General features: G+C 36.4%; 8 protein-coding genes across 10 annotated transcripts; 5 read left to right on the top strand and 3 right to left on the bottom strand.

Moving 5' to 3' along the window:
• Window positions 1-1,345: 1,345 nt before the first annotated feature.
• Window positions 1,346-2,426, top strand: LOC18025021 (late embryogenesis abundant protein 29). The gene is made up of 2 exons (XM_006406872.2): window positions 1,346-1,475; window positions 1,574-2,426. The coding sequence occupies exons 1-2, from the start codon at window positions 1,422-1,424 to the stop codon at window positions 2,168-2,170; spliced, it is 651 nt and encodes a 216-aa protein (XP_006406935.1). The 5' UTR covers window positions 1,346-1,421; the 3' UTR covers window positions 2,171-2,426.
• A 479-nt stretch (window positions 2,427-2,905) lies between these two features.
• LOC18025022 (monothiol glutaredoxin-S15, mitochondrial) lies at window positions 2,906-4,791 on the top strand. Its single transcript, XM_006406874.2, has 7 exons — window positions 2,906-3,039; window positions 3,209-3,338; window positions 3,630-3,770; window positions 3,878-3,977; window positions 4,093-4,159; window positions 4,387-4,465; window positions 4,551-4,791. The coding sequence occupies exons 2-7, from the start codon at window positions 3,267-3,269 to the stop codon at window positions 4,605-4,607; spliced, it is 516 nt and encodes a 171-aa protein (XP_006406937.1). The 5' UTR covers window positions 2,906-3,039; window positions 3,209-3,266; the 3' UTR covers window positions 4,608-4,791.
• Window positions 4,744-7,365, bottom strand: LOC18025023 (acyl-protein thioesterase 2). 2 transcript variants are annotated; one of them, XM_024159701.1, is made up of 9 exons: window positions 7,347-7,365; window positions 6,458-6,569; window positions 6,121-6,157; window positions 5,956-6,025; window positions 5,750-5,854; window positions 5,490-5,640; window positions 5,324-5,406; window positions 5,134-5,227; window positions 4,744-5,047 (listed from the first exon to the last, which is right to left on the bottom strand). In XM_024159701.1, exons 1-9 carry the CDS (start codon window positions 7,348-7,350, stop codon window positions 4,963-4,965), a joined length of 741 nt encoding a protein of 246 aa, XP_024015469.1. In that variant the 5' UTR covers window positions 7,351-7,365; the 3' UTR covers window positions 4,744-4,962. The 2 variants fall into 2 exon arrangements, with proteins under 2 accessions (XP_024015469.1, XP_006406938.1); XM_006406875.2 differs by lacking the exon at window positions 7,347-7,365 and adding an exon at window positions 6,710-7,307.
• A 4,625-nt stretch (window positions 7,366-11,990) lies between these two features.
• Window positions 11,991-14,497, bottom strand: LOC18025024 (cytochrome c oxidase subunit 5b-1, mitochondrial). Of its 2 annotated transcripts, none has more exons than XM_006406878.2 (6): window positions 14,110-14,497; window positions 13,793-13,878; window positions 13,586-13,636; window positions 12,699-12,765; window positions 12,473-12,552; window positions 11,991-12,333 (listed from the first exon to the last, which is right to left on the bottom strand). In XM_006406878.2, the coding sequence occupies exons 1-6, from the start codon at window positions 14,285-14,287 to the stop codon at window positions 12,265-12,267; spliced, it is 531 nt and encodes a 176-aa protein (XP_006406941.1). In that variant the 5' UTR covers window positions 14,288-14,497; the 3' UTR covers window positions 11,991-12,264. The 2 variants fall into 2 exon arrangements, with proteins under 2 accessions (XP_006406941.1, XP_006406940.1); XM_006406877.2 differs by having other exon boundaries at window positions 13,793-13,875; window positions 14,110-14,474.
• Window positions 14,498-14,632: 135 nt separating this feature from the next.
• LOC18025025 (cytochrome c oxidase subunit 5b-1, mitochondrial) lies at window positions 14,633-16,811 on the bottom strand. The gene is made up of 6 exons (XM_006406879.2): window positions 16,460-16,811; window positions 16,145-16,230; window positions 15,892-15,942; window positions 15,311-15,377; window positions 15,070-15,149; window positions 14,633-14,932 (listed from the first exon to the last, which is right to left on the bottom strand). Exons 1-6 carry the CDS (start codon window positions 16,635-16,637, stop codon window positions 14,864-14,866), a joined length of 531 nt encoding a protein of 176 aa, XP_006406942.1. The 5' UTR covers window positions 16,638-16,811; the 3' UTR covers window positions 14,633-14,863.
• Window positions 16,812-18,818: 2,007 nt separating this feature from the next.
• On the top strand, window positions 18,819-19,601 carry LOC18025026. The gene has a single exon (XM_024159081.1). The coding sequence runs from the start codon at window positions 18,972-18,974 to the stop codon at window positions 19,323-19,325; it is 354 nt and encodes a 117-aa protein (XP_024014849.1). The 5' UTR covers window positions 18,819-18,971; the 3' UTR covers window positions 19,326-19,601.
• Window positions 19,602-20,015: 414 nt separating this feature from the next.
• Window positions 20,016-23,402, top strand: LOC18025027 ((6-4)DNA photolyase). Its single transcript, XM_006406881.2, has 14 exons — window positions 20,016-20,444; window positions 20,583-20,654; window positions 20,758-20,838; window positions 20,940-21,119; window positions 21,199-21,270; window positions 21,495-21,581; window positions 21,660-21,758; window positions 21,834-21,917; window positions 22,021-22,107; window positions 22,181-22,252; window positions 22,327-22,440; window positions 22,632-22,719; window positions 22,800-22,895; window positions 23,100-23,402. Exons 1-14 carry the CDS (start codon window positions 20,085-20,087, stop codon window positions 23,279-23,281), a joined length of 1,674 nt encoding a protein of 557 aa, XP_006406944.1. The 5' UTR covers window positions 20,016-20,084; the 3' UTR covers window positions 23,282-23,402.
• A 182-nt stretch (window positions 23,403-23,584) lies between these two features.
• LOC18025028 (serine-threonine kinase receptor-associated protein) lies at window positions 23,585-25,952 on the top strand. The gene is made up of 7 exons (XM_006406882.2): window positions 23,585-24,108; window positions 24,281-24,416; window positions 24,566-24,647; window positions 24,833-25,008; window positions 25,103-25,240; window positions 25,330-25,469; window positions 25,562-25,952. The coding sequence occupies exons 1-7, from the start codon at window positions 23,991-23,993 to the stop codon at window positions 25,798-25,800; spliced, it is 1,029 nt and encodes a 342-aa protein (XP_006406945.1). The 5' UTR covers window positions 23,585-23,990; the 3' UTR covers window positions 25,801-25,952.
• The last annotated feature ends 122 nt before the right edge of the window (window positions 25,953-26,074 follow it).

Here is a 26,074-nt window from a genome sequence, read left to right on the forward strand (position 1 = left end):
ATTTTTACTTTTATTTTTCTAATTTACAAAATTAACATTTACTTCTTTTTAGTTTAATTATTATTAAGAATACTCTCCATATTCCATAATAAAACCTTTCTTTTTATGGTCTCAAACGCTCAAGAATACTCCTAAGTCCATAATAAAATTTACAAAATATGTATATATATTACGAATTTACGACTAATATCTATATATATATATATATATACCTTAAACATGTAAGTGGGATGGCACCGGAGCTAGGTCTTGTCGGCGTTTGTCACAAGAGAGCTCTTCGCAGTTGGGGCAGTACCCCTTGTTCATTTGTTCTAATGTTCCCGTTTCATTTCAAAACATTTTGCATGAGAATTATATTATATAACTAATCAAAGTGAAAGTAGAAGATATCGGATCTAGATTAATATTGAGTATTTTCCCGTAAAATAAGTTCAATACAAAAAAGGAATAACTGAAAAATGTCTTCATTTTAACGTATATATTAAACCATAAAATTTTATTATGCTTTTGGGTAATTAATATCTAAAGAATGGTTGTAAGACAAAACAATAAGATAAGAAAGAGAATCGAACAATAAAAATATGAAAAATAAAATATTGGAGAACATTAGTGGGTTGAGATCGTTCAAGCTAGGCTGCCTGTAACTGTGATCCTGATTTTACCGATCCATGCTGGTTCATTTTTTTGTTTGATACATTGTTCAAAAATTTCATCTATTTTTTTGCCGTCACGTTTTGGTGCCATTTCAGATTCAAACGTGGCAAGTATATTATTGGCTAATTGTTACACATCTAACAAGGCTAATTATGTGTGGAGGTTAGTTCGAAGTTCAAGGAATAACCTCGAAGTTACTCGTTTTCGGTGAATACTTAGTACTGTAGTATATATTAATCTTTGATTTCATCACAGTGGTAATTTAATTGTACTTATATAAATATTAATCTCGATTTCATCACACTGGTAATTTAATTGTAGTATATGAATGTAGGTGATGGTTGACATGGTCACGGAACATGCATGCAGTAATGACCGATACAAATGAACAAAATTGAATATAGCCATAGCATGCGGCGATGACACTTACGGTGTTGCCACGTAACAAGCATCTTCCAATTAACCATGACGTGTCGCAACCACAGAGGACAACACGCACAACATCGAGATACCGCATAATAATAACACTCGCAAAGTACAACACCCCATACTCCTCCTAATTTTAATTGGGTTTTAATCTCAGCACACCACGCAGCTATACACGTATCTCTTACGGTAACACGTGTCCTGTTCTCCAACCGACCAAGACACACTACAAATGTCCCGATGGTTTGGGTGAAACAATACACACAGCAACAAATACTTTCACAGAAAAAAAAAGCTTTAATTGTCGTTTCATATCTTACGCATTCGAAAAGAAAGAAAAAATGGCGTCGAACCAACAAAGCTACAAAGCTGGTGAAACCAGAGGCAAGACTCAGGTAATAAGAATATCTCTATATCTATCTATTCATATATATATGTAAACCTCATTTTATTTCCAGTACTTTTTAAGATGATTTTGGCTGCGTAATAACAGGAGAAGACTGGACAAGCTATGGGAGCGATGAGGGACAAGGCTGAGGAAGGCAGGGACAAGACTTCTCAAACTGCCCAAACAGCCCAACAAAAGGCCCATGAGACGGCACAGTCAGCGAAAGACAAGACTTCTCAAACGGCTCAAACGGCTCAACAAAAGGCCCAGGAAACAGCACAGGCAGCAAAAGAAAAGTCATCTCAAACTGCCCAAACAGCCCAACAAAAGGCCCAGGAAACAACACAGGCAGCAAAAGAAAAGACATCTCAAGCTGCCCAGACGGCCCAAGACAAAGCCCGTGAGTCCAAGGACAAGACCGGGAGCTACATGTCGGAGACAGGAGAAGCCATCAAGCAAAAGGCTCAAGACGCTGCTCAGTACACTAAGGAGACGGCTGAAGCCGGTAGGGACAAGACGGGCGGGTTCTTGAGCCAGACCGGTGAGCATGTGAAGCAAATGGCTATGGGTGCAGCTGATGCGGTGAAGCATACTTTTGGTATGGCTACGGAGGAAGAAGACAGAGAACATTTTCCAGGCACTACCACTACTGGTACTACTCGGACCACTGATACGACTCATCAGACTTATCAGAGGAAGTGAGAATAAAGAAGAGAGCTATGAATGAATGTCTCTATCTTTTGTTTCTATAATAATGTTTGTTCGGTCTTTTGCATTTCTGTGTTCTTGTGTTTGTAATTTCCGCTGTGTTTGTGTCTTTGTGATTGTGTTTCTTTTGTTGTAACGGTGATCCTGGAGACTTCTAATTTCCAGCGTCAATAAGTTTAGATTCGATCCCGTTACAACATTTGTGTCGTCCAATTTGTACTATTGCTATAATAAACAGCTATTAATTTCATACCACGGTCTACGTTATAAAATGGATTTTAATCAGTGTACCTGTTTAAACCGAATTAGTTCTACTAATCTTATAGAATTCAACAACATATCATGCAGTTGATTTATATGACCTGCTAGTTTTTGTAATTCTCCCTAAAAATGGATGTTATTTTTCTTTTTTACTTGCAAAGACAGATAAATAACTGGATGACTAAATTAAAAAAAGATGAAACAAAACATTTTCCCCAATTTCGTATTCTACATTAATCTTTGATAAGGATTTTGAACTCGATAAGATTATTGTTTACAACAGATCTTTTGGTTCGTGTTTTCTGTTTTTGAATGAATTTGCCGTATTAGATAATAAATTACTATCTCAACCGGACAAAACCGAACCAGAAAACAAGAAGTCAACGGACGACGCTCACGCTTTCAGTGACAAACACAAACGACACCGTATAACATCTTAGGGTTATGACACGACGTCGTTTTTGGGTCGGCGACTTGAGGAAGAGAAGAAGCGGTCGTGACATTGTTAAGATCTTTAGAGACGGTGTAGTGATTATTTTTGTGAGCTACGAACTGATATTTTTCTGCTCCGTTCTTAGCTGCAATTTCCCATTTTCCAGCAGGTAGTCATGTTTCTTCCTTCACGAAAGTATTACTAGCCACGGTTCTTCTTCCTTTTGCTCCTTCAAAATCTCTGAAATTTTGGTGAATTCACTTGCTTGGTTTTTGGAGACGAAATCATTGCATCCTCTCTGACTTTTCCCTTTCCCCTGCTTCAAATTTTCTTGACAGGTAGATTAAAATCTCGGAACTTTCGTTGTGGATTGGATAAATCTGTGTGATTTTGGAGATGGCGGCTGCTTTGTCGAGCAGATTTCTGAAGGGAATCGCCAGCCTCCAGGCTGTTCGTTCCAGCAGATTGGTTAGTTTACTCTCAAAACTCTTTGTTTGATCTGCTCATTCAGTTTTCTCTTTTCTTATTAAGAATCACTTGAAAAATGGTTTCTTTTTCCTCTTGTAAACGCCATTTGTATCATTTGGCTTCTCATGTACGAGATTGGGGACTTGATGTTCGTTTGTTGCATGTTTTAGTTTTTTTTTGTTTTGGGAAAATCGAATTGGTTTTTCAATAGAGCATGGTTTGGTGATCACGACAGTTGAATTTTACGAAGAGAATTAATGGTTTTGTGATGTGATTTTTCCTGTTTTATAGGTATCTGCATCAGTCTACCAAAATGGGATGATGAGATACTCCTCTACAGTTCCCAGTGATTCAGACACGCATGATGATTTCAAGCCTACCCAAAAAGTGCCTTCTGGTTCGACGGACTCACTCAAGGATATCGTTGAGAATGTATGTGAACTCCAGCTTTTAGATTTCAAGTTGATGTTTTGTGCATTTATTTGATTCTGCATCTGGTTAGTTTTTTTTGTTTATGCTATTTAGCTTGGGCTGTGTAGGATGTGAAGGATAATCCTGTTATGATCTACATGAAAGGAGTCCCTGAATCTCCTCAGTGTGGGTTTAGCTCACTAGCCGTAAGAGTTTTGCAACAATATAGTAAGTTTTGATGTACTTGTGTAGATTGAAGTTGAAGCCATTAGCCATCCCCTTGTTTAAAACTCTTGAATGTAATGATTCTTTTTTTGTTTTTTTGTGATGCTCTCTTCTTCAGATGTTCCCATCAGTGCTAGAAACATTCTAGAAGACCAAGAGTTGAAAAACGCTGTGAAATCCTTCAGGTGAGTACGCAATAAATATGTTTCATAGAGAGGGCTGCATAATCTCACTCCTAAAATTGTTTGCCTTTATTTGTTCTAACAATTGAGGGTCACCTTCTTGGTCTCTTCTGCCTTCCTTAAATGTTTGTATACAGTGAGATGGGAAATTATCTGTTCTAGGCGCTTCTCTGACTAAAATATTTCCTCATTGGTCTTTCATTTGATTCACGAAACCTTCTTCTTTGCAGCCATTGGCCTACGTTTCCACAGATCTTCATCAAGGGCGAGTTCATTGGCGGCTCAGACATCATTCTCAACATGCACAAGGTTAGTTTCACCAGGAACATACTGTTTTTCTTCTTGTTTTTCCATTTTGTTGGCTTATGATCCCAATTCCCTTTTACAATTCCAGGAAGGTGAATTGGAGGAGAAGCTTAAAGACGTCTCTGGAAACCAAAAGTCTCAATAAACAACGAGAGATTAAACGAGGCTGTGCTGACTGCTGAATGAAGTTATTTTGTTTTTTGTTCTCTTTTTATAAGAATGTCTTTTGATGTACGGCAATAATGTCTCAAGAAACTCAAAATCTTTGGATTTGGTATTGAACGAAACTTGGTATATTTAGAAGAATGCATAAGTGGCCTTTATTTTTATTTATTCATAATCAAGAATCAAAGAGCACAAAATAAAAAATAATATCAAAACAGTAGAAACATGAAATACCGTATACCTCAAGAAACCCACCCATTATATTTATATTATTATTTATATATATATTCTACACCATGTATAAATAGCTATAGATGCTTAGATGCTTTTGGAGTTTAACGCGAGCCCTCGAGACCAAGCCTTGAGGCGAGCCAGTGAACGACCTCTTCCATTTCTTTAGGTACCGTGTAGTGACCAAGCCTAGACAGTGACAATAAACCTTAAAATCTCAGACCACAACAATAAAGCAAATTAGACTGATAACTTTGGTATAAGTTAACATTTACCCTTCATATGGTTTGAACATAACTTGTCGGAATCCAGCCAAGGCAAGTGAATGCGCTGATTTTTCTCCAAATATGTAAGGAACTACATCATCCGCTGCAACCAAAGAACATATCAAGAGAGAAAAATCAGATTCTACTGACAGTTATCTTGAAACAGTAAATCGGACTTTATATTACAGAATACACATACAAGTTCCATGTGCAAGTATAACTGGTATTGATGCAGCACGCCTTGTAGCCTCATTCGAACTTTCTATTTTGCTCCTCAAGCTCCTGCAATGTTAATTTCACATTTTCAATACTTAGCCTCTATGTTAACTAAAGACATGCAAAGGGTTGAAGAAATATATTTATACCTCCAACCAGGAAGCCAACCACTAAGTCCTACTGTAGCTCGTAGGTTTATAGTATAAGGATGTCCGTTTCCATAACGTCCAAGAGCGCAGCACGTCGTGGAATAGAGAGCTATCGCTGCACCCATACTGAAACCTCCAATCCCAACTTTGACTGAACCAAACCACAAAGAGCATTTGCAGGTTAAGCTGGAGACTGTGATGGATAGTATCGAGGGCGGTGAAAGAGGCATGAAGATAACTACAACTTTTGACTGACTTACCATCTCTTGGTTCGGCAGACAAGAGGTTAGCAATATGTGCAGCTGAAGCATCTAAGCCTTCGACATCATCATGAAGATTCTCAGAAATTTCACCCACGTCAAACCCTGAGAAAAGCATAAAGGTTGGTTTTTTTAATTGTTCAGCAATGGCTTTGAAAGTATGTTTTCGTGAAGTCTAGACAAGCCTAGAAGCCGAATGAGCTTACAGGCAGTGCAGGGGAATCCACCCAGAAGCGAAACAGGACGGGAAGGAGCAGTTGGACAAATCCATTTTATCTGTTCATAGCATACATCTTTTATCAGAAACCCTTCAATGAGAGTTTAGTAATACAGAAAATTACTTCAAAATGGTTGTTTTTATGGATCCTTACGTTTGGAAGAGGCAGGCTCTCCAAGAGCTGAGATGAGCTGCAGAGAGAACATAGACAAAGTGAGAATTTCTTAACCAGAGAACATACCAAAATTCGACTTTCTAAATAAAAAAAGTTAAAACTTTTCAGGACACATTTATACTTAGATTGCTCAACTAACAGGGGAAAATGTGAACTTTTGTCTCAGGAACAGATAGTTTTGGCATCTTTTAAGTGATTTGGGCATTGTTTTGACAAGCATGAGTTTAAGCTTTGAAGCATAGACCGTTCTTTATCACTTGACTCAAGAAATGGGCATTGATCATAAATACAAGGCAAGAGAGAGTATTTTTATTACCTGGAGCCATTGTCTCCAAGACCGTGCAACCAAACAATAGTAGCTTGGTGCTTTCCTTTAGGCCTGACAACATAAGTCCTTCCAAACTCGTAGCCCCTTGCACTTCTACTACCTACAAAGGTTTTGCCAGAAACATATTCAAGCAGAGTAATCACATAACAGAGTTGCAAGCACTTAGTAACACGCTTCATAACTCAACACCAAACCATTTAAGACAATATAACAAAGAGCAAACAAGAAGTAGAAACAAACCAGAACCCATGCTTTGATGAGAGTAACTCATTGTTGTTCAATGGATCTTTTTCACTACAATTTTGAAGACTTTGCTGTGATTTGGTAGATAGTTTTCGAATGACGGAAAATATAAGAGAATGTAAGGGAGGGGAAATGTGTATTTATAGAGCAAAATATGAGGTTGATGTTGAGAGGAGATGGAATAAAAGAAAAGAGATGTGAATCTGAATCATTCACTATGGGATGTTAAATGTGTACACCAGCTACACAAAACCTGCTACTAAGAGAAGGCATCCATGGAAATGGAAAAAAGGAAATCAATTTCTTTTCTTTCTTTTCCTTTATATTAAAAACAAAATAAATAAATCGTTTTGGGAACACAAGGAATCAAAATCAAAACCAGAGCAGAGCTAGCGGCGAAAATACACAGAGGAGAGAGAGAGAGGGAGAGAATCAATGCCTTGTGGGCAGTGGAGGAAAATAAACTGTTGCGCGTAAAAGAATATTAATTCTATATATATATAACACAGGTATATTACTAGAAACACGAGGGCATAATCCAAAATTGAAAAAGAAGAAGGAAAGGGAAAAATCTCCTCGTTCAATCATTTGTTTAATGAAAAAAAGAAAGAAAGTGAGATTGATGGATGGATACCCATTAACCAGAAAGCTTAAAAGTCTGAAACTTTCTCCGAGCAAAAGGATTAAAATTTGGGGAATTTGATTGGGGGTGCATTATACAGTGGACAAAGAGATTACATTTAAGGTTTTTTTTAGGGTTCTTGGATTTGTGAAATCTGAAAGCACTGAGTGTAATGATGATAAGTAGGAAACATCAGTGACCAACCTGGATTTCATGTGGGGAAAGCAATAAACCAAAAAAGCCTCTGATCTTTTTTTCTCATCTTCTTCAACGCCTTCTTTCATTACTCTCTTGTTTGTTGCTGTTGCGTTTTGCCCACCAAATTGGCTGACGTTATCAACCCCACTAATTTCACCTACAGTCATTTTTTTCTTACTATATATCAAAAAGGAAATAAGATTTTGTTGTGAATATACTGTAGTTTTGCCATTATGTCATAATCCAAATCTAGTAGCAACAGATATGACAAAAAAAAGAATTGCAAAATATGTTTATTTATATATTGTGCATACTTAATTAAGTTTTATTATTTAGTGAATACATTAAAAAAGTATTTCGTTATATGACATCTGATACTTTATTTGTTGGTTGCTAGTTGGCAAAAAAAAAATCTTTAATCAAGTATATATTTTTTTTTTTTGTTAACAAGTTTTTTCTTTTGACAATTTGTTTTGTTAGTGTGTTAACTATATATTTTATGCGGGTTTTAATATGGATTTGTCACACATCCACGATAAAATGTTATACTACTATTGTGCTAAGAGACTTTCTTCAGTCCATTTCTTTAGTTATGCATTAATGTAGTTGTTTTGTTCTACATATTTACATTTTCTATGTTTAGTACGTTTGGTCCACTTAAATTATTTAGACCCTAATACTTCTATTTAGTTTTCCAATCACTGGAGTATTCATGGGTTGAACATCGATTAAAACATATATTTTCATGGGTTGAACATCGATTAAAACATATATTTTACACACGTGTAATTCTATTTTGGGTTGGGTAAGTTAATTGCTATCTATACGTTATTACTAAATGAAAATTATAAAGAGAAAGAACTTTAGTGGGAGTGACCTACATGAGGATATAAAATCGGAATGGGTCTGAGCAACGAAACTTTCATGATTGTCTGAGGCGCAATGAAACTTTCATGATTTAAAACCCCCTTCACTCAAATTTTAGTTTTCATGTAAGATACCCATACATTTTAAGCCACTGTAACGGATCCTATTCCTATCCTAATTACGAGTTACGACCTTATATATTGAAATGAAAATCCCCGTTAACAATTTAACATGTTTTTAAAAAGTATATAGCAAAAAGAAAAAAATAAACAAAACATGTTAAAACCAAAGAAAAAATGGAAACAAAAAATTCTGATAAGTGAACACTGAACAATGGACATGGTTACATGAATACGTCACGTATCATAAGCGTAATAATTGCCTTTTGTCTGCATTTCTATTTCTAACACAAATATCTTTATAGATTTTATGGAATGATTAGTAATTATCTTTCGTGAAAGGTTTAAAGTATTACCACTGAACTAATTGGTCCTGTTTTTTTTATCAAAAAACTATTTATATTTTTTAAATTTAATTTGTGACCGATTATCATATATCATATATGATATTTTTTCTAAGATTTAAATGTCAGATTTCCAATATGGTGCACCCAAGTATTTTATTAGGTAAACAGCTAAAAATAATTTACCTGTGACAAACATAGAATGAACAAAAATCGTAAGTATTTATAGATTTGCTAAGAACTCCATATCCTCGACAATACAAAAAAAAAAAAAATTGTTGTTGACATTTTTCTTAGTAATGACGGCATCATATTACATAACTTTTAACAAAGATCAACCACTTTTTGCGATTTTTTTTAAACTTGTTTTAGCTTTTGGTTAGTCAACTCTTCTAGTGACCCACCATTGTCATTAAGAAAACAAATTCAATTGGTGTCGTGAATAGTCAACCCAATTTATATAAAAAAAAGATGATTATAAACATATTTGCACTTAGATTTTCTTATCAATTGACATAAAACAAGACAATGGATGCTTCCAGCACTACTTTTGATACTTTGAACATTTTTGTATTACAAAAAGTATAGGGAAGAGTATACATAGCGTTCGTTCATATAATAAAAGGATATTAATATCCATAAAAGTTAATGCATTTTTAATACTACAAATCCCATCGATTATAGAATATATACTCTAAAACTTATTTTTTAACTCTTTTTCTGCCGACCAAAAAAGGACCTTATTTGTTTTCATTTGTAAAGAGCATGTTTGCTGATAAACAGCCTTACTTTACTTATTATATAACTTGTTTCGTACCAATATAAATAATACATTTTTTGTTTAAAAGCAATACAAATATTAATTATTATTTTCGAGCAGATCGACAGGAAAGGACCATTCATGCCGTTTTTTATATAAATTTAAGGTTTATATGCGATCAGTGATAGTACATGTCTATGCATAATTAATTTAAGGGAGCCATTTAGAGACGAACAAACAATGTCAACATATTTTTTATTCTTCCTAATATATAAACTGAAATGATGAATACACTACTCGCAAAGAAGGGTATCGTTTTGCATAAAACAAGATACGAGATGCCTTACTTTGTATACACATATAGATTGCATAGATTTTTACTCTGTGTGTGTATATAGTATGTGTACATTCGTATGTGACTACTTACTACACATGATACACATCATAAGTTCATAATCAGATTTATAATTGTTCTGTTCACTTTTGATATGTTAATATATATAATATAAACTATTTGATAAAATTGGGTATAGCAAGTGAAAGGAGTGAAGGCTTTAACCCAAAAAAAACAGTTGAAGGAGTGAAGGATGAAATTCCCGTAGCTCGCTGTATGGATAAGAGTGATCTTATCATAAGACAATATTGATATGTTTAATCATGAGGATAAAGTATTTCACATAAATTAATCATATTGCATTTATCTTTTGCAAGCAATTTACAAGTCTTATAATCCTTTAACCGGGGACAAGTGGCATTTGATATTGTTACGATCGTGTAATTATATCTGCAAATACTATGCATAAATTTTCAGCACTAGATGGTTTAATCAAGACTTTTGACCCAAAAACAAAAAGATGGTTTAATCAAGACTAGCATTAACTAATACTTTGAGTCCAATTGATGTTAAAAATACTCGGTAAATTTATGTTTTAATTTTCAAAATTACCACTAAAATTATAATGTGTACTATTAAAAATTATGATATTTACAATATAGAGTACAAACTAAAAATGATAGTTTTGGCAATACTCTTTTTATTTACTTGTTTTCCGTATATTACATTATTATCAAAACCATAACATGGTAAAAATAATAATTTATCATATACAACACGTTAGTCTTACATCCATATGGCTACAACCAATGCATCTAACAAAAATATTTTTAATTTTTTTTTGGGGTAAATATATTTTCAACTTAATTTTAGAATTGTACATATAAAGATGTGCTGTAATATAAGTATGAATAATGAATATAGACGATGAATATAAAGATAAAAGGAATATTAAAGACGTGTATAAACGTCATGCCCATACAGAGCAGCGCATGTTCCTTCCATCGCCTGATCTTAGTCAGCTAACAATATACATGTTTAGTTTACTAATCAATCTGTTAAAAGCACCTAACTAGAAAGGGTGTAAAATCGTAACATTTACCTAAGGCATAATATGATTTCTACCTATTACTTATCTAATTTCACTAAGAAACACTGATTTATAGATAACAAACAAAAACATTAAACATATGTATATGTGTATGCATAATGCATGTCTGAACACGAGAAGGTTCGTTATGAGGGCAAGCTGTGTCGAACATTAGAGAATAACTATTTTATTTGGTGATTTGTCTTAAGTAGAAATGGAATATTAAACTCCGACGTTCCTTTTCTTGATAGTTTGTTTCTTTTTCGTTTTTTCTTTGTTAACTTAGACCTTTTGAGAATTTTTTTGGGAATATATTCCTCGGGCATTTTCCGAAAACACTGTCCTTTGATTGTCTTTGTATTTTTCTAATTTATAGCTTGTTAGGCTTTGCTTTGGTTACACACGGTGGTTGGTTATTTAAAGAAGATATAGATATATATATATATATATATGATATATATATACTACTATTTTTGTTTCTGCTTGGTCTTTTCATTGTGAACATATGATATAAATAAGAGCTGAGTAGCTGACGCAACTTTGGGATATGTACATTCTGCACAGTTTCATTTTCGATAAATCAAGTTAACTTAATTTGGCCTCAAGTTTATAGTCTTTGAGAATATAATTTAAGAAGAAAACGTTAAGAAAAAGTCGAAATACAGCTGCATCGCGAGGGAATAATAGCGGCCTTGATGTTAACCACACCGTTCTTGGTTCTTGTATATATTAAAAAAAGATGGGAGGAAAGTAAAATGCAGATGCATTGTATGAGTAATTAGTGAGTGTTAAACCAATTAATGAACAAGGTTGAAAGAAACTCGATTTATCGATAATATATTGTGAATTATATGGCCGTTCACAAGGAATCAGGGACATGATCAAAACGTCCAATATGAAAAGACATCGAACCCATGGAGGACTTAAAAGGTGAAAACCTATAATAAGCAAAAGGCAAGAATGATTCTGATTCAAGAGTTGTTACAAAAGACAAAAACAAAAAACAACGGTCGTGAGAGTTTTGGGCCTTTTGGCACTTGGAAACTCAGATACCGAGTCTTAATCTTCTTAAAGGATCAAAATTATTTTTCAACTGTTTGTTTTCACCAGCGGCATATATATTTTTTATTATTCCAAACCAATTCATAAAAAAATTCTAAAAATATTTTAAGAAAGTGAAAATGAAAAGGAAATCTCGCGGCAAGGGAAAGGCCGGACTCAATGGTGGTGCTCATCGTCTTCATCACCGTGACCATCGGGAGGCCCACCAGGACCAACCACTTCCAGCTGCAAAACATACAGTTTAACCAATTCAATATTTGGAAAGCTCAACGATGTCTTGCTCTAATCCTTTTACAGATTTGTCTGACCAATGACTATTTTTTTATTTTACCATTTAGAGCATCTGATACGAGTTTAACTTTACCTCAAAGTACTGAGTGCAAACCGGGCATTCAAAATGCTTTCCTTTCTCGAGCCAGAACCACACAACATCGTGTTCATCCTCTGCAGCAGATCAGACCAATCCATGGTAAATATATGGGTCAAACGAATTTATAACGATGAAAACAATCTTATACCATTGGATTCTTGCAAGATAAAAAAATCTTATGAGTATGTGCCATTAAAGAGTGAAGAAGGGATGAACTTACCGCCTTCACCACCAGGGCATCCTACAATTCGCTTGTCGTAGTAGGATTTCACAATAGCAGGAGCTTCCTAAGGTAATACGAATGATAGATGGAGATGTATCAAGAAGACGACAAAATTGTTTAAAGCATCCATTGGTAGCCAAAAGAAACTAAAAACATCAAATGTCTCAATGACACAGTTATACAGCATGCGGAATTCACCAGTCATACACCCCTATATGATTTCAGTTATTCCGAGAATTTTTTTAAAGAACTAATTTTCCATGATCCATATTGTATGTGACATCTGCAAATTTTCGTCATCATCATGAACATAAGCATCATGGGCATTGGACCATGGTAAACTAACAACCACATCTTAAAGACTTGTTGAATGAACCATCGAAATCCCATACATGATCCAAATCCAAGCTACTGCCTCATTCAGGGAAACTAATATTAATTACATTATTCACATATTTCTTAAAAAATGACCAGAGAAAATAGGAAGAAAGCTGAATGTGACAATCAAACAAGTTCCAAATAGACATAACAAAAGTGAGTGTTGCATGCTAAAGCAGTCATAAGTGAAATAATACGGACCAAAACAAAGGCACGCGTTGACAATCTAATTTGGATGAGAAATAAGTCTCAGGATTTCGGATCTTGATATTTGAGGTCAGTGAAACGGCTAAATTTAAATTGGGCTTATAAAGCCATTCATCATACTTACGTTAAGTGAGGTGTGCTTTATTAGTTTCAGATGTAATACGAGTTCTAGTGATGAACGTAAACTCCATACAATGCCTAGAAACACTAATGGGGTGTAAAACTTTGCAGTGAAAATAAGGTTAAGATATTCAAAGTGCGGGTTACGACATATCTCAGGTAATAGAAACTAAACTAACCTTCGTTCCAAAAGGACCTTCAGGGAAGTCAATGTCAAGAAGCCTCCTCCCCTATCCCAAGAAAACAATGACAAGGTCAAAATGAGTGTATCATCAAGCAGAAAGATTGTTATGTCGGAGTCATTATCAAAAGTGGAATTTAATTAAAACACATTTGTATCATACTCAGATCTTAAAATGTATACAGACGAAAACAAGAGCAATCACCTCCAATTCAGCTTCAAGCTCTTCCTTTTCATGTCCAGTTGCAATGGGCATTACATCTTCCACCTTCTTCTTCGCAAGCGTCTCTGCTGCAAAGTACAAGCGTAATAACATTCATTAACCCCTTAAAGGAAAAGAAAACGAAAATTGCAGAGAGGATTAACAACGAAATGAGTACTTAGAATCCTATATCAGAAACTTGGATTAATAGCGACCTAAGATTATAGAGCGAGACTCGAATCAAAATCCACTGCAAAATGGAGTCCCAAGCCGAGATCTGAAAACAAGCAATAAGAAAAACTTTAACAATGATCTATCACCTGCTTCGGAGCTGAAATGGCGCGGGATAACGGAAGAAGAAGCAGAAATGGCTGATCGATTTGCAGATAGATAGAAGCCAACGGGCCTCGCGGTGGCGGCTACCGATCGACGAGGCGAAGCAGCGGCGACATCGGAGGCTAGGGTTTTGAGATGAGAGGAGACGATTCTTCTCCACATGATGATGAAAGATGAGGCTTCGAGTAGAGATTGTTCGGTGTCGTGATCTTATTCTCAGGTCACACCGTGAAGAAGGATAAGCGAACCCCCAAGCGTTTTTTTCTTTTCTTCTTTTCAGTCTTCACCGATGATCCTTTCTTCTGGCCCTTTGCTTAAAAAAAGCAAAAATAATAGAGATTCTAATGTGGAATAACACTTCATAATTGATTAACATATATGAAGGAACTTTCATTTTGTTGTTGCTCTCATGACAAACATGTATATTAACAATCCATCTACCATTCATATATAAAAAGTTTGAGGCTTTGGTTATATGATCTTGATCTTAGAAGGAGACTAGAGATGAGAATAAAAGAGACGAGAGAAGAGAGAAAACAGAGATTCATTACATTGTGCTTTGATAAGTATTTCATGAGGAGGTATTCCTCTACATAAAGGGAAAATACTCATAACCAAAACATAACAGTTAGAGCCGGTTTCACCAACTGCGGAATTTGTTTTATTCTCAAAAAAATGTTAAGATATATGAAAAAGTGAAAACAAAAAGTAAAACTCGCGGCAAGGGAGAGGCCGGAATCAGTGGTGGTGCTCATCATCTTCATCACCGTGACCATCGGGAGGCCCACCAGGACCAACCACTTCCAGCTGCAAAACATACATTATAACAGAGTCAATATTTTGGAAAAAGCTCGACGAGGTCTTACTCTAATCCTTTTACAGATTCGTCTGATGACTCGGTTCGACTTATCTACCGTTTAGAGCATCTGAAACGAGCAACTTACCTCAAAGTACTGAGTGCACACCGGGCATTCAAAAGACTTTCCTTTCTCGAGCCAGAACCACACAACATCGTGCTCATCCTCTGCAGTTTTCCAGGAGAAATAAAGATCAGACAAGTCATTTTGTAGATTATAAGCACACTGGTTTGTTATATACATGTATGTAATGTTCAATAAAGACAACAATCAACAACAAAATCTTGGAGTATGTTGCCATTAAAGAGAGAAGACGAGGTGAACTTACCGCCTTCACCACCGGGGCATCCCACAATTCGCTTGTCATAGTAGGATTTGACAATAGCAGGAGCTTCCTAAAGGTAATACAGTTCGGTAAGTGGATATGTATTAAGATGACAAAATTGCTATCAAAATGGTAGCCAAACGAGAATGGATGCTGTTCACACGAGACAAAATGACATGAGAAAAATGAAAAAGATCAAAAGTCTCAATTGTGTTATACAGCATGCAAAATTCAGCATTCACATACTCTTATATGATTTCAGTAATTCGGAAAACGATTACTTAAAAATGCAAGAAATGAATTTTTCATGATCTGCAAACACTTGCACATGTTGAATGTGACATCTGCAAATTTTCGTCATCATCGTGAACACAAACACAGTAGGCAGTGAAGCATGGGAAAATAAAACACAGCTTCGGGAATTAATGAACTAATCAAACCCCAAATATGATTCAAATCCCACCTAGTGCTTCATTCAGGGAACTAATACTAATTACATTGTTCACATAAGTTCTCGAAGATATGACCAAAGTAATAACAAGAGAGTTTAGTGTGACAATAAGACAAGATTTAGATAGACTAACCTTTGTTCCAAAAGGCCCTTCGGGGAAGTCAATGTCAAGCAGCCTCCTTCCCTGCCACAACAAAACAACAAAGTTATATATCCTCAATTGAAGAGTATAACCAAGCAAAAAAAATATACTCGATCGTAATGCCAGAAATTCATCCAGGGGTAACAACAAGATCACAGGTGAAGTTGCGGTAAGGCACATATTTAATCAGAGTGTCATACTCATATATGTTAAAATGTATACAGACGAAAACAAGAGCAATCACCTCCAATTCAGCTTCAAGCTCTTCCTTCTCATGTCCAGTTGCAATGGGCATTACATCCTCCACCTTCTTCTTCGCAAGCGTCTCCACTGCAAAGTATAAGCGTCATAACAATCATTCACCACCCTCTTGCATAGCTTTAATAGCAAAGAGAAAAAACAAAATCGCAAAGACATAATTAAGTAGACAAAGTTCTAGATTAGTGATGAGAAAATCACAGAAACTTAGGATTAACGAAGACGTAAACATTAAAACCAACATACATAGAATCCAAAGCCGAGATCTGAAAACGAAAAAACTATGGCAATGATTTATCACCTGATTCGGAGCTGAAATGACGAGGGATGACGGAAAAAGATGCAGGAATAGCTGATCGATCGGCAGCGAGATAGAAGCCAACTGGTCTCGCGGTGGTGGCTATCGATCGACGAGGCGAAGCAGCGGCGACATCGGCGGCTAGGGTTTTCAAGTGAGAGGAGACAATTCTTCTCCACATGGTGATGAGTGATGAATCAAAAGGGGCTTCGAGTAGAGATTGTTTGTGTCGTGATCTCAGGTCACACCTTTAAGGATTGGCGAAACCTCCCCAAACGTTTTTTGTTTTGCTAGTTCGAATCTCTTCACCGATGCTCCGTTTTTTAGTGGCCTTGAGGAGAAATGAGAGATGTCTAATTTGGAATTGGTCAGTCTTACTGGAAATTAACTCACACGTGAGAACCTACACACTACACACGTGTCAAATTGATAATTTATGAGGAAGTGTACATGTAGCAGCAATTTAGAATTTATGAGGAAATATATAAATTTACATGTTTCTGAATCCTTTACATAGGCACGATCAAGTTACTAACGTCAGCATCTAAATCCACAATCCACAATTCAAAAACTATATACGTAAATTCAGTGAAGATATCCAGACATAATTTATACCGGATATGAAATGATCTCTATATATAATCTATATCTATGTACAAGGTGGAACTACCCCTGCATACATATACATTTGAGATTGAATTAATTATGGGTTCCTTTTGTTAGAGATTATAAGGTTAACATGAAAGCTATATATCATAAATAAAATACATATGGAGTAGTAGTGTGAATCAAATATATGACGTTCACCAGAGACAAAGATAGAGACTTTGAGCAAAATGCAAACGATAACTGTCGACCTATCAACGGTTAGCAGAAATAGTAGCTGACGAAGAATTCTTCGATGAACATCACTGCCTCCAACAACAAATATAGAAGAGAAAAATAGGGATATATATCGACTCAATCCTCTAGCTGGTCTAGATAGAGTGTTTGCCTTCACCATCCAAGCATTGTTGATAAACAGTAGTAGTAGTGAGCATAGTTGATAAACACTAGTGATTTGTTGTTCTCACCGTAAATTTATTCGTAATCAATACAAAAAATTATACATTATGATAATGTTACTCACTATGAAGTTAGGAATTATGATCTTACCAGTCCCAAAAGTTGATATAGAGAAATTTCGTTGAAGTTTCCACTTGAGGTGAGCCATCAAAAGAAAGACCACGGTTGTCGAATGAAGGTATAAGATTTCGAACTTTTTGATCAGGTAATTTGCTTAGCTTATAATTTTTTTTTTTTGTTGTCTTGCATGCGGCGTCTAAAGAGTGTTGCTGGCCTTTGATTCTAAGATATGCATCAGCCATTTTTTTTTTTTGCTTCAAAATCTTACTCATGCAAGACAACAATACAAATTCAGAGTGTTCGGGCATTTGCTCAGAGGTGTGAAGAAAGCATTTATAGGTTTATCAGTTAGATTATTCTAAGGCAAATGACCAAACTCTAAAGCAAAATGACCAATCATCAACTCTTCTTTTAGTTATGGGATATCAGTTTATAGGTACACCACCGGTACCCAAATAACCCAGTCAAGCAAACTTAATTAGTTAATTATATGTTACAATTAATCAATTTAGCACTAAAACCCAAATATTTTTTCCTTATGACTTGCGAACAGTAAACAATGGTCAACATGATTGGCGGATTTTTATCTAAGAATGCTAAAAATAATGAATTCAGGCATCCGTAACAAAGAACTCATCTTCGGTGCAAATAATCATCACATCATGTACATCAGTACATGTAAATTCCATTTTTTGTTTGTCTAACATAGTAACACGGATAGTTCTTTTGGTTGGAAAAAGAAAAAAAAAAAGGTGCCTTAACAAACAAGATTGCATTTTTGATTAGGAGTAGGAAATTTGTCGACGAAGAGAAATAGTCGATATCACCAACGATCATTTCATGAATCATGATATACGGATATGTAGACCAAACTTATGAAATATCTGATTATAATACTCTCGTTTTCCTTGAAAAGAAAATTGAATTAATACCTCCAATGAACATATATACGTCGATGTTGACCTCGTCATTTTGACACTTTGATAAAAATCCAAAACTTATAATAAAAGCGAAAAGTGAAGATGGAGACATTTCACAATTGGCAACGCTGCTCAGCTCCACGCCTTCAATCTTATCCACAACTCCTAAAAGAAATACAATAATCCAGTGCTCTCATCTCCACCTTAATTATCGTGGTACACAACGCCATTAACGTTGTACATTCTTTCCGATATTACCCTTTGCGTAGGTAAAATAAACAAACACAATCTGTTGCGCACCTACACTATAAAAACCATACCGAACATCAGGTGATTCCTATCGAAAATATCTAAATTTAACTATCAATCCACAATCTTTCTATTCTTCCCCAAATACACAGTCTTTTACAAGTTTTTTTCTATCTCAATCAATCACATTTCTAAATTTTCTCTCTGCATTTGACCTAACAATGGCTACAATCATCACCTGCTCAGCTCTCTCTTCGATCAGAGCATCTTCTGAACCCGGATCCGTCAATAAATCGGATCCGACCCGGAAGAAACCCGCTTCCTCGGTTTCGTGGTGGGGTCCTCTTTTCGGGTGGTCGTCGGAACCAGATTACGTGAACAACAGCTCCTCCGCGAATCGGGAATCAGATCTGGAGAAAACTGAGCAGAGGTCTATGCGAAGGTGTCTAACGGAGGAGAAGGCTAAGCAGCTTCGGAGGAAAATCGCCGAGGTTTCCACATTCCACGAAGTCATGTATCATTCTGCGATCGCATCACGACTCGCGTCTGACGTGTCCGTTCGGGTCAAGGAGTAACTGGATCGGGTCATGGATCCTCCGTTCTAGATTTAATAACTAGAAATGTGTCTGTTTTTTTGTTTTTTTTTTTCCGTTGGGTTGAAGAACAACCTCTTTCGATCGATGATACTCAACAACCGTTTGATTGTGCGTCGTCGTTTGTGTTTCCACGGTGTGGATCGTGCGTGATGTTGTTGTTTCGTAAGAACTGTTGGATCGTAAATTAGTTTACCTTCTTTATTATTTTTTAACCAAAAGATATATAAGTATATAACGGTGACTGTTGGATCGCTAGTGGAACTTCAGACAAGTGTAACGTTTGATCTGCAAGGTGTTACCCAAAAAAGATCCATAGCACTAAATTAGTTACTATCAGAAATATGGATGCTTAAATGGATCTATAAGTTCAAGTGATTATCATCAAATATTATTGTTTAGATGTTTTTTCTTAAATACTAAACTTGGTTCATATGATCAAAATATGATTCGACTGAAAATCTCAAATATGTGAAATGTACTTTCTGAATTTCACTATTACCGGATATAAAGGTGTGACTGTTATCCTCAGTGAAATGTTCTTCCTCTATAGTAACGACGTGGCGTAATTATTAACCGTTGAGATTTTAACGTTATACGTCGATTACCGCGCATATTAGTCAAACATAAAATGGGAAGAGCGCATTGTTAACCGCAGGTTACAATTAAGCACATTCCTCGCGCTTTTGGAAGGCGCGAATTCTCCTAAAAACTCGTGAGTGGAGACGTATCAGACAATTCATGAGACGATTCTCCGTCTGTTCACCTTCAAGTTATCGTCTCAGTCCCATAACATCAATGGCTACTGGATCCGGTTCACTGATTTGGTTCCGGAAAGGGCTTCGGGTCCACGACAATCCGGCTCTTGAATACGCCTCCAAGGGTTCCCAATTTCTGTATCCGGTTTTTGTGATTGACCCGCATTACATGGAGTCCGACCCGTCTGCGTTCTCTCCCGGTTCGTCGCGCGCCGGGGTAAACCGGATCCGGTTCTTGCTGGAGAGTCTCAGGGATCTCGATTCCAGCCTGAAGAAACTCGGTTCGCGGTTGCTGGTTCTTAAGGGTGAACCTGGCGAAATTCTGGTTCGTTGCTTGCAAGAGGTAATGTAGTGTTTTTCTTAGAGTTTAGGTCTATAAATTTTTTGTTTTTTCAAAACATTGATTTACTTGAGGCAATAGAGGAATCTGTAATGCTTATCATCTGTGTGGTGAATATTTTTTTATTTTTTATCTGGGTAGTGGAAGGTGAAAAGGCTTTGCTTTGAGTATGATACAGATCCGTATTATCAAGCTCTAGATTTTAAAGTTAAGGTAAAAACCTCGGTTCATTAAGCCTTTAAAGTTTTTATATTGCTTTACGAAGACGCGTCTCATTGAGGTTTAAGCTAACTCAAGTGATCTTTGTCTCTTAAAGGATTATGCTTCTTCAACTGGAGTTGAGGTTTTCTCTCCAGTGAGCCATACTCTTTTCAATCCCTCAGACATTATTGCGAAAGTAAGTGCTTATGCCGTAATCTTGATTGAGTTCATTTTAGATTATCCTCTACGGGACTGTGAAGATTCAGGATTTATGTGTGTGTTTTCTTGCAAGTAAAGAATGGTGGGAAGCCACCTTTGAGTTATCAGTCATTTCTGAAGATTGCCGGCGAGCCTTCATGTGTTGAATCTGAACTTGTGATGTCTTATTCGTCACTTCCTCCTATTGGAGATGTTGGAAAACTTGGCATTTCAGAAGTACCAACACTTGAGGAACTTGGCTACAGAGAGGATGAACAAGTTAAGAGATGATCTTGTTTCTTGAAGTAGCTAAACTTATTTCCATCTTAGAAACTTATGCTCGTGTAAATGTCTGTAGGCTGAATGGACTCCTTTTAGAGGTGGTGAATCGGAAGCCTTGAAACGATTGACCAAGTCAATCAGTGATAAGGTACGATCAAGAACTTGAAGCTTTTCTCTTATTTAAACAAAAAAAAAATCGGAGCAAACTGTTTGATCGAGTACTTTCTTAGACTGAAGGAATCCTATCTATTGGAGAATTAGCAGTCTTCCCTTCATGATCCTAGAACTGATACGTGTGCATTGACTTCAGAGATTTATGTATTCTCTATCATACTCAAGATGAATGCTTTGTGGGTTTTATCTGTAGTGTAGGTATGGGTTGCAAACTTTGAGAAACCAAAGGGTGATCCATCTGCATTCTTGAAGCCCGCAACTACGGTTTTGTCACCTTATTTGAAAGTGAGTTACAGAACATAATCTGTCTACTTAAGCTTTTCCCTCCATTTTGCTTACATTTCTATCTATTTCTTCGAGAAGTTTGGATGCCTTTCTTCGAGGTACTTTTATCAATGCCTTCAACGTATTTACAAGGATATGAAAAAACATACATCGCCGCCAGTTTCTCTACTTGGACAGGTCAGTCAATGTCTAACACTTTCTTACACTGCCCGACTTCGGAAAGTTGATCCTTTTTTTCTTATATTTTTTTAGTTGCTGTGGCGAGAATTTTTCTACACCACTGCATTTGGAACTCCTAATTTTGACAAAATGAAGGGAAACCGGATCTGCAAACAGGTAAATAGATAACAACGTTAGTATGGTTTCTCTTATCAAGTTCCTTCACCTTTGGATTTATTATTGCTTTTTGGACCAATGTTTTGTTCCATATGCAACCTAGATTCCATGGAAAGAGGATCCTGACATGTTGGCTGCTTGGAGGGATAGTAAGACAGGTTACCCTTGGATTGATGCCATCATGGTTCAGGTTAGATTTTAGTCAAAGTGAATGCCTTTAGCTTTCCTTGTAAGCATCATTCTTGAATCATTTGAATTTATAGCTTCGGAAATGGGGTTGGATGCACCATCTAGCGCGTCATTGTGTAGCCTGTTTTCTCACTCGTGGGGACCTGGTAATCTTCTACTATTCTTGCTTCTCTCTTCCTCAGTAAATTTCAACTGATATGCATAATGTTTCTCGTGTCAGTTCATACATTGGGAACAAGGGCGTGATGTGTTCGAGAGGCTTTTGATTGATTCAGACTGGGCAGTTAATAATGGGAACTGGATGTGGTTATCATGTTCGTCGTTCTTTTACCAGGCATTGTCACCTTTCTTTTCTTTCCGCATTTTTCGTGTTTTTATTTGGCTTTCGGAGCTCCCTGCTGTGCAATTGGGTTAAATAGATCTAAAGCATCACATCCATTTACCATATGAATGTTTGTTTTATTTGTAAAGTTTCTTTAGTCATGCTTACTTACATTAGAAGCCGATGCTTTGTGGTGGTTTCAGTACAATCGCATATACTCTCCTGTATCTTTTGGAAAGAAGTATGATCCTGATGGGAAGTACATTAGACATTTTCTACCGGTACTGAAAGGTAACTGAAGTTGGTTCCATTAACCTGTTAAGTCTGTTTACAATTTCTTAATTCACTGGCTAATAAGTTGTCTGATTCAGATATGCCAAAGCAGTATATTTACGAGCCATGGACAGCGCCAATCAGCGTACAAGCTAAAGCTAAGTGCATAGTTGGGAAGGACTACCCGAAACCAAGTTAGAATTTCCGTCTCTATTTACATAATACATGTTAGAAAGATATGAATATGATTGTGAGTAGCCAAAAAATTTTGAAAGTACAATCAATATCATGAAGTAGGTAGTGAATCATGTGGTTGCCTGTTGTTTGAAAGTTATCGGTTTACTGTTCATTAATGGAAAAGAAAGTCTTTCGCTTAGTTCTGGCTTTGTTGTTGGCAGTGGTTTTGCATGATTTAGCAAGCAAGGAGTGCAAGAGGAAGATGGGTGAAACATATGCATTGAACAAGAAGATGAACGGTAAGGTCGGTGATGAAGATCTGAGGGATTTGAGGAGAAAGCTTCAGAAAGATGATGAACATGACGAGTCCAAGATCAGGAATCAACGACCAAAACTCAACTAAGTAGGACATTAAAGTAGTAGTAACTGAGATTGACTGGTGAAATGGGCATTTGTTACTTAATTGTAGCTGATGTGGCTTGTAAACATGGTTTCACTGTATGTTCGATGTCTAAGTAAAATATCTGATTGCATCAATGGCCTAGATAAACAAATATCCATCAGAAGCCTTATTTTAAGGTCAACGTAAACTGTAGGGGCTATTTTGTGAAGGATTAAAATATCGGTATCAAATCGAAGAAGACAAAAGAAAAATTGAAGCTTCCTGAAATAGAAATATCTCAAACATGAAGCCTACTGGTTACAAAACGAAATCTCCTTCACATTCTTACACTTGCTTCCTCTTTGATTTGCCAGTTTTTCTTTTATAATTTTCCTTTTTTTGCCCTTTTCTTTTGAATTTTCGGGGAGGCTGCATTTCCACTGGAGCTGCAGAAATCTTCCAATCAAGTATTAGATCGATCCAAGTTTTAGATTCGTGAAATTTTCTTCAAATTAGATATATATAGGTAAAAGGAAATGAAATAGACCGGATTTTTGTTTTGTCGGATCTTAATCTCGTATCATCATCGTCTCAAGCTGCTCTTCTGTGGAATTTTAGCGCCAAATTTCCCCCTTGAATCGTTTGAATCAGATACTCTCTGGAAGAAGTTGCGATTTCGTCTTAGCGTCTCTTTGGATAGGGTTATTCTGTGTTAAAATTTGTAAGGGAGATGGAGAAGAAGAAAGCAGCGGTTCCACTAGTGTGCCATGGCCATTCGAGACCTGTTGTTGATTTGTTCTACAGTCCAATCACCCCTGATGGTTTTTTCCTCATCAGCGCCAGCAAAGGTAATATCATAATTTTCTAGATTTGTTATTGTGAGTTGGATTTTGTAAGATCCATTGGAAATGTTGTTCTGTTTCACTACTGTTGATTTGCTTGGGTTTTATGAACTGAGTTACGTAAGTTTTGAGGATGTTTTTCATGTCTTGATGGTTTTGTAACTCTTGCTCTAATTAGATTCTCATCCAATGTTGAGAAATGGGGAAACTGGAGATTGGATTGGTACGTTTGAAGGGCATAAAGGTGCTGTATGGAGTTCTTGTCTGGATAACAATGCATTACGTGCAGCATCCGCATCTGCAGATTTCTCAGCGTAAGTGATGGAGCTTATTTCTCTTCAAAGGAAGAACGCGACTTTTATCTTTGTTTTGATTTTATGCTCGAATCGGTTTCATTCTTGTGCTGTTTGATTGGTTGGCCAAGTAATTTGACATCTATGATTGGCTTAATATAACCTTTTAGGAAACTTTGGGATGCTTTGACCGGGGATGTGTTGCATTCTTTTGAGCACAAGCATATTGTTCGAGCGTGCGCCTTTTCCGAGGTATATAGTAAAGTTATTTGTTGTCATTCTCTATTTGGTTGATTAGGGTATATTTCTGATTTTCCACATAGTACTATGGTTGAAGTGGTCTTGGTATATGTTATCTCTCCATTATTCATGTTCTCTGCTCAAGTCGATGTATTATGTAAATATCCTGCATGCTTCTAACATGGTTCTTTCATCAGGATACAAAATTTCTAGTCACAGGAGGGTTTGAGAAAATTCTTCGTGTGTTCGACTTGAATCGCTTGGATGCACCTCCTACAGAAATTGATAAATCTCCTGGTTCCATCAGAACACTGACATGGCTTCACAGTGATCAAACGATACTAAGTTCTTGCACTGATATTGGTGGTGTGAGGTATGAAGTATATAACTCATAAAGAAAAGTACATTGTATAAGGACAAGACAAATGTAGAAACTCATTGTTTCTTGGCCTATTTGTCTTGTACAGGTTATGGGATGTGAGGAGTGGCAAAATTGTGCAAACATTAGAAACCAAATCTCCGGTCACCAGCGCTGAAGTGAGTCAAGATGGACGGTATATAACAACCGCTGATGGGTCGACTGTTAAATTTTGGGATGCGAATCAGTAAGCTCTTGATCTCCGTGTCTTTTGTTTTGAAATAGAATAATCGCATTCTGCTCAAAGTCTCTATCTTTGTCCTTGGTAACTTCCAGTTTCGGACTAGTGAAGAGTTACAACATGCCCTGCAATATCGAATCTGCATCGCTTGATCCAAAATCTGGTAACAAATTTGTTGCTGGTGGAGAAGATATGTGGGTTCGATTATTTGATTTCCACACCGGAGAAGAGATTGGTGAGTGATTAAAAACTTAAAACACTTGCATAACCTCAGCTTGTTTAGCAGATTTGATTGTGTCTTATGTGTCTCTTTTCTCTGGACTTTAGGATGCAACAAGGGACATCACGGTCCGGTCCACTGCGTGAGGTTTGCACCAACAGGTGAATCTTATGCATCAGGGTCTGAAGATGGTACAATCAGGATCTGGGAGACAGGTCCAGTGAATGCTGAAAAGGTTATAGAATCAAAGTCAGGGAGGCAGAGTGTGGACGAGGTTGCTCGTAAGATTGAAGGCTTTGACATTAACAAGGGAGGGGAAACTGCAGAGAAACCATCTGATGCCTGAGGCTAAAAAACAAAAGAAAAAGAAATGTCTGCTTCTCTTTGTCTTCTCACTGTATTTGAATGTGTATTTGTTTCTAGACTGAATGAATGAATATACGGGAATTCATAACAAGCTAAATTTGGATTCAATGCAAGTTTGTGGATGTAGCTGATCTTTTAGGGATTAATGGTTTTTTTTACTGATTAAAGCTAAATAGTAGGGCCAATTTGTTATATTTTAGTAATTTGACATGGGCTTTGGGCTTTCGATTTGACAGATGACAACTGGAACGACA

This window comes from Eutrema salsugineum, unplaced genomic scaffold (genome assembly GCF_000478725.1).
Source record: "Eutrema salsugineum unplaced genomic scaffold, Eutsalg1_0 scaffold_13, whole genome shotgun sequence".
In the NCBI taxonomy this organism is placed as follows: Eukaryota; Viridiplantae; Streptophyta; class Magnoliopsida; order Brassicales; family Brassicaceae; genus Eutrema; species Eutrema salsugineum.

Bases quoted from the DNA above. Each gene is read 5' to 3' on its own strand.
- LOC18025021 (XM_006406872.2), top strand. From the start codon at position 1,422: ATGGCGTCGAACCAACAAAGCTACAAAGCTGGTGAAACCAGAGGCAAG. The intron at 1,476-1,573 runs GTAATAAGAATA...GCGTAATAACAG, and splicing joins AAACCAGAGGCAAGACTCAG to GAGAAGACTGGACAAGCTAT.
- LOC18025022 (XM_006406874.2), top strand. From the start codon at position 3,267: ATGGCGGCTGCTTTGTCGAGCAGATTTCTGAAGGGAATCGCCAGCCTC. The intron at 3,771-3,877 runs GTATGTGAACTC...TGGGCTGTGTAG, and splicing joins TCAAGGATATCGTTGAGAAT to GATGTGAAGGATAATCCTGT. The intron at 3,978-4,092 runs GTAAGTTTTGAT...TCTCTTCTTCAG, and splicing joins AAGAGTTTTGCAACAATATA to ATGTTCCCATCAGTGCTAGA.
- LOC18025023 (XM_006406875.2), bottom strand. From the start codon at position 6,740: ATGAGTTACTCTCATCAAAGCATGGGTTCTG. The intron at 6,158-6,457 runs GTAATAAAAATA...TTCTCTCTGCAG, and splicing joins CTTGGAGACAATGGCTCCAG to CTCATCTCAGCTCTTGGAGA. The intron at 5,641-5,749 runs GTAAGTCAGTCA...GGTTTGGTTCAG, and splicing joins GTCTGCCGAACCAAGAGATG to TCAAAGTTGGGATTGGAGGT.
- LOC18025024 (XM_006406878.2), bottom strand. From the start codon at position 14,287: ATGTGGAGAAGAATCGTCTCCTCTCATCTCAAAACCCTAGCCTCCGAT. The intron at 13,637-13,792 runs GTGATTGCTCTT...TTCTTGGGATAG, and splicing joins AGCTTGAAGCTGAATTGGAG to GGGAGGAGGCTTCTTGACAT. The intron at 12,334-12,472 runs GTAAAGTTAAAC...TATGTTTTGCAG, and splicing joins TTTGCACTCAGTACTTTGAG to CTGGAAGTGGTTGGTCCTGG.
- LOC18025025 (XM_006406879.2), bottom strand. From the start codon at position 16,637: ATGTGGAGAAGAATTGTCTCCTCTCACTTGAAAACCCTAGCCGCCGAT. The intron at 16,231-16,459 runs GTGATAAATCAT...TATACTTTGCAG, and splicing joins TCATTTCAGCTCCGAATCAG to TGGAGACGCTTGCGAAGAAG. The intron at 15,150-15,310 runs GTAAGTTCACCT...GGAAAACTGCAG, and splicing joins ATGCCCCGGTGGTGAAGGCG to AGGATGAGCACGATGTTGTG.
- LOC18025026 (XM_024159081.1), top strand. From the start codon at position 18,972: ATGGCTACAATCATCACCTGCTCAGCTCTCTCTTCGATCAGAGCATCT.
- LOC18025027 (XM_006406881.2), top strand. From the start codon at position 20,085: ATGAGACGATTCTCCGTCTGTTCACCTTCAAGTTATCGTCTCAGTCCC. The intron at 21,271-21,494 runs GTACGATCAAGA...TCTGTAGTGTAG, and splicing joins CCAAGTCAATCAGTGATAAG to GTATGGGTTGCAAACTTTGA. The intron at 21,759-21,833 runs GTCAGTCAATGT...ATATTTTTTTAG, and splicing joins CAGTTTCTCTACTTGGACAG to TTGCTGTGGCGAGAATTTTT.
- LOC18025028 (XM_006406882.2), top strand. From the start codon at position 23,991: ATGGAGAAGAAGAAAGCAGCGGTTCCACTAGTGTGCCATGGCCATTCG. The intron at 24,417-24,565 runs GTAAGTGATGGA...ATAACCTTTTAG, and splicing joins GCATCTGCAGATTTCTCAGC to GAAACTTTGGGATGCTTTGA. The intron at 25,009-25,102 runs GTATGAAGTATA...TGTCTTGTACAG, and splicing joins ACTGATATTGGTGGTGTGAG to GTTATGGGATGTGAGGAGTG.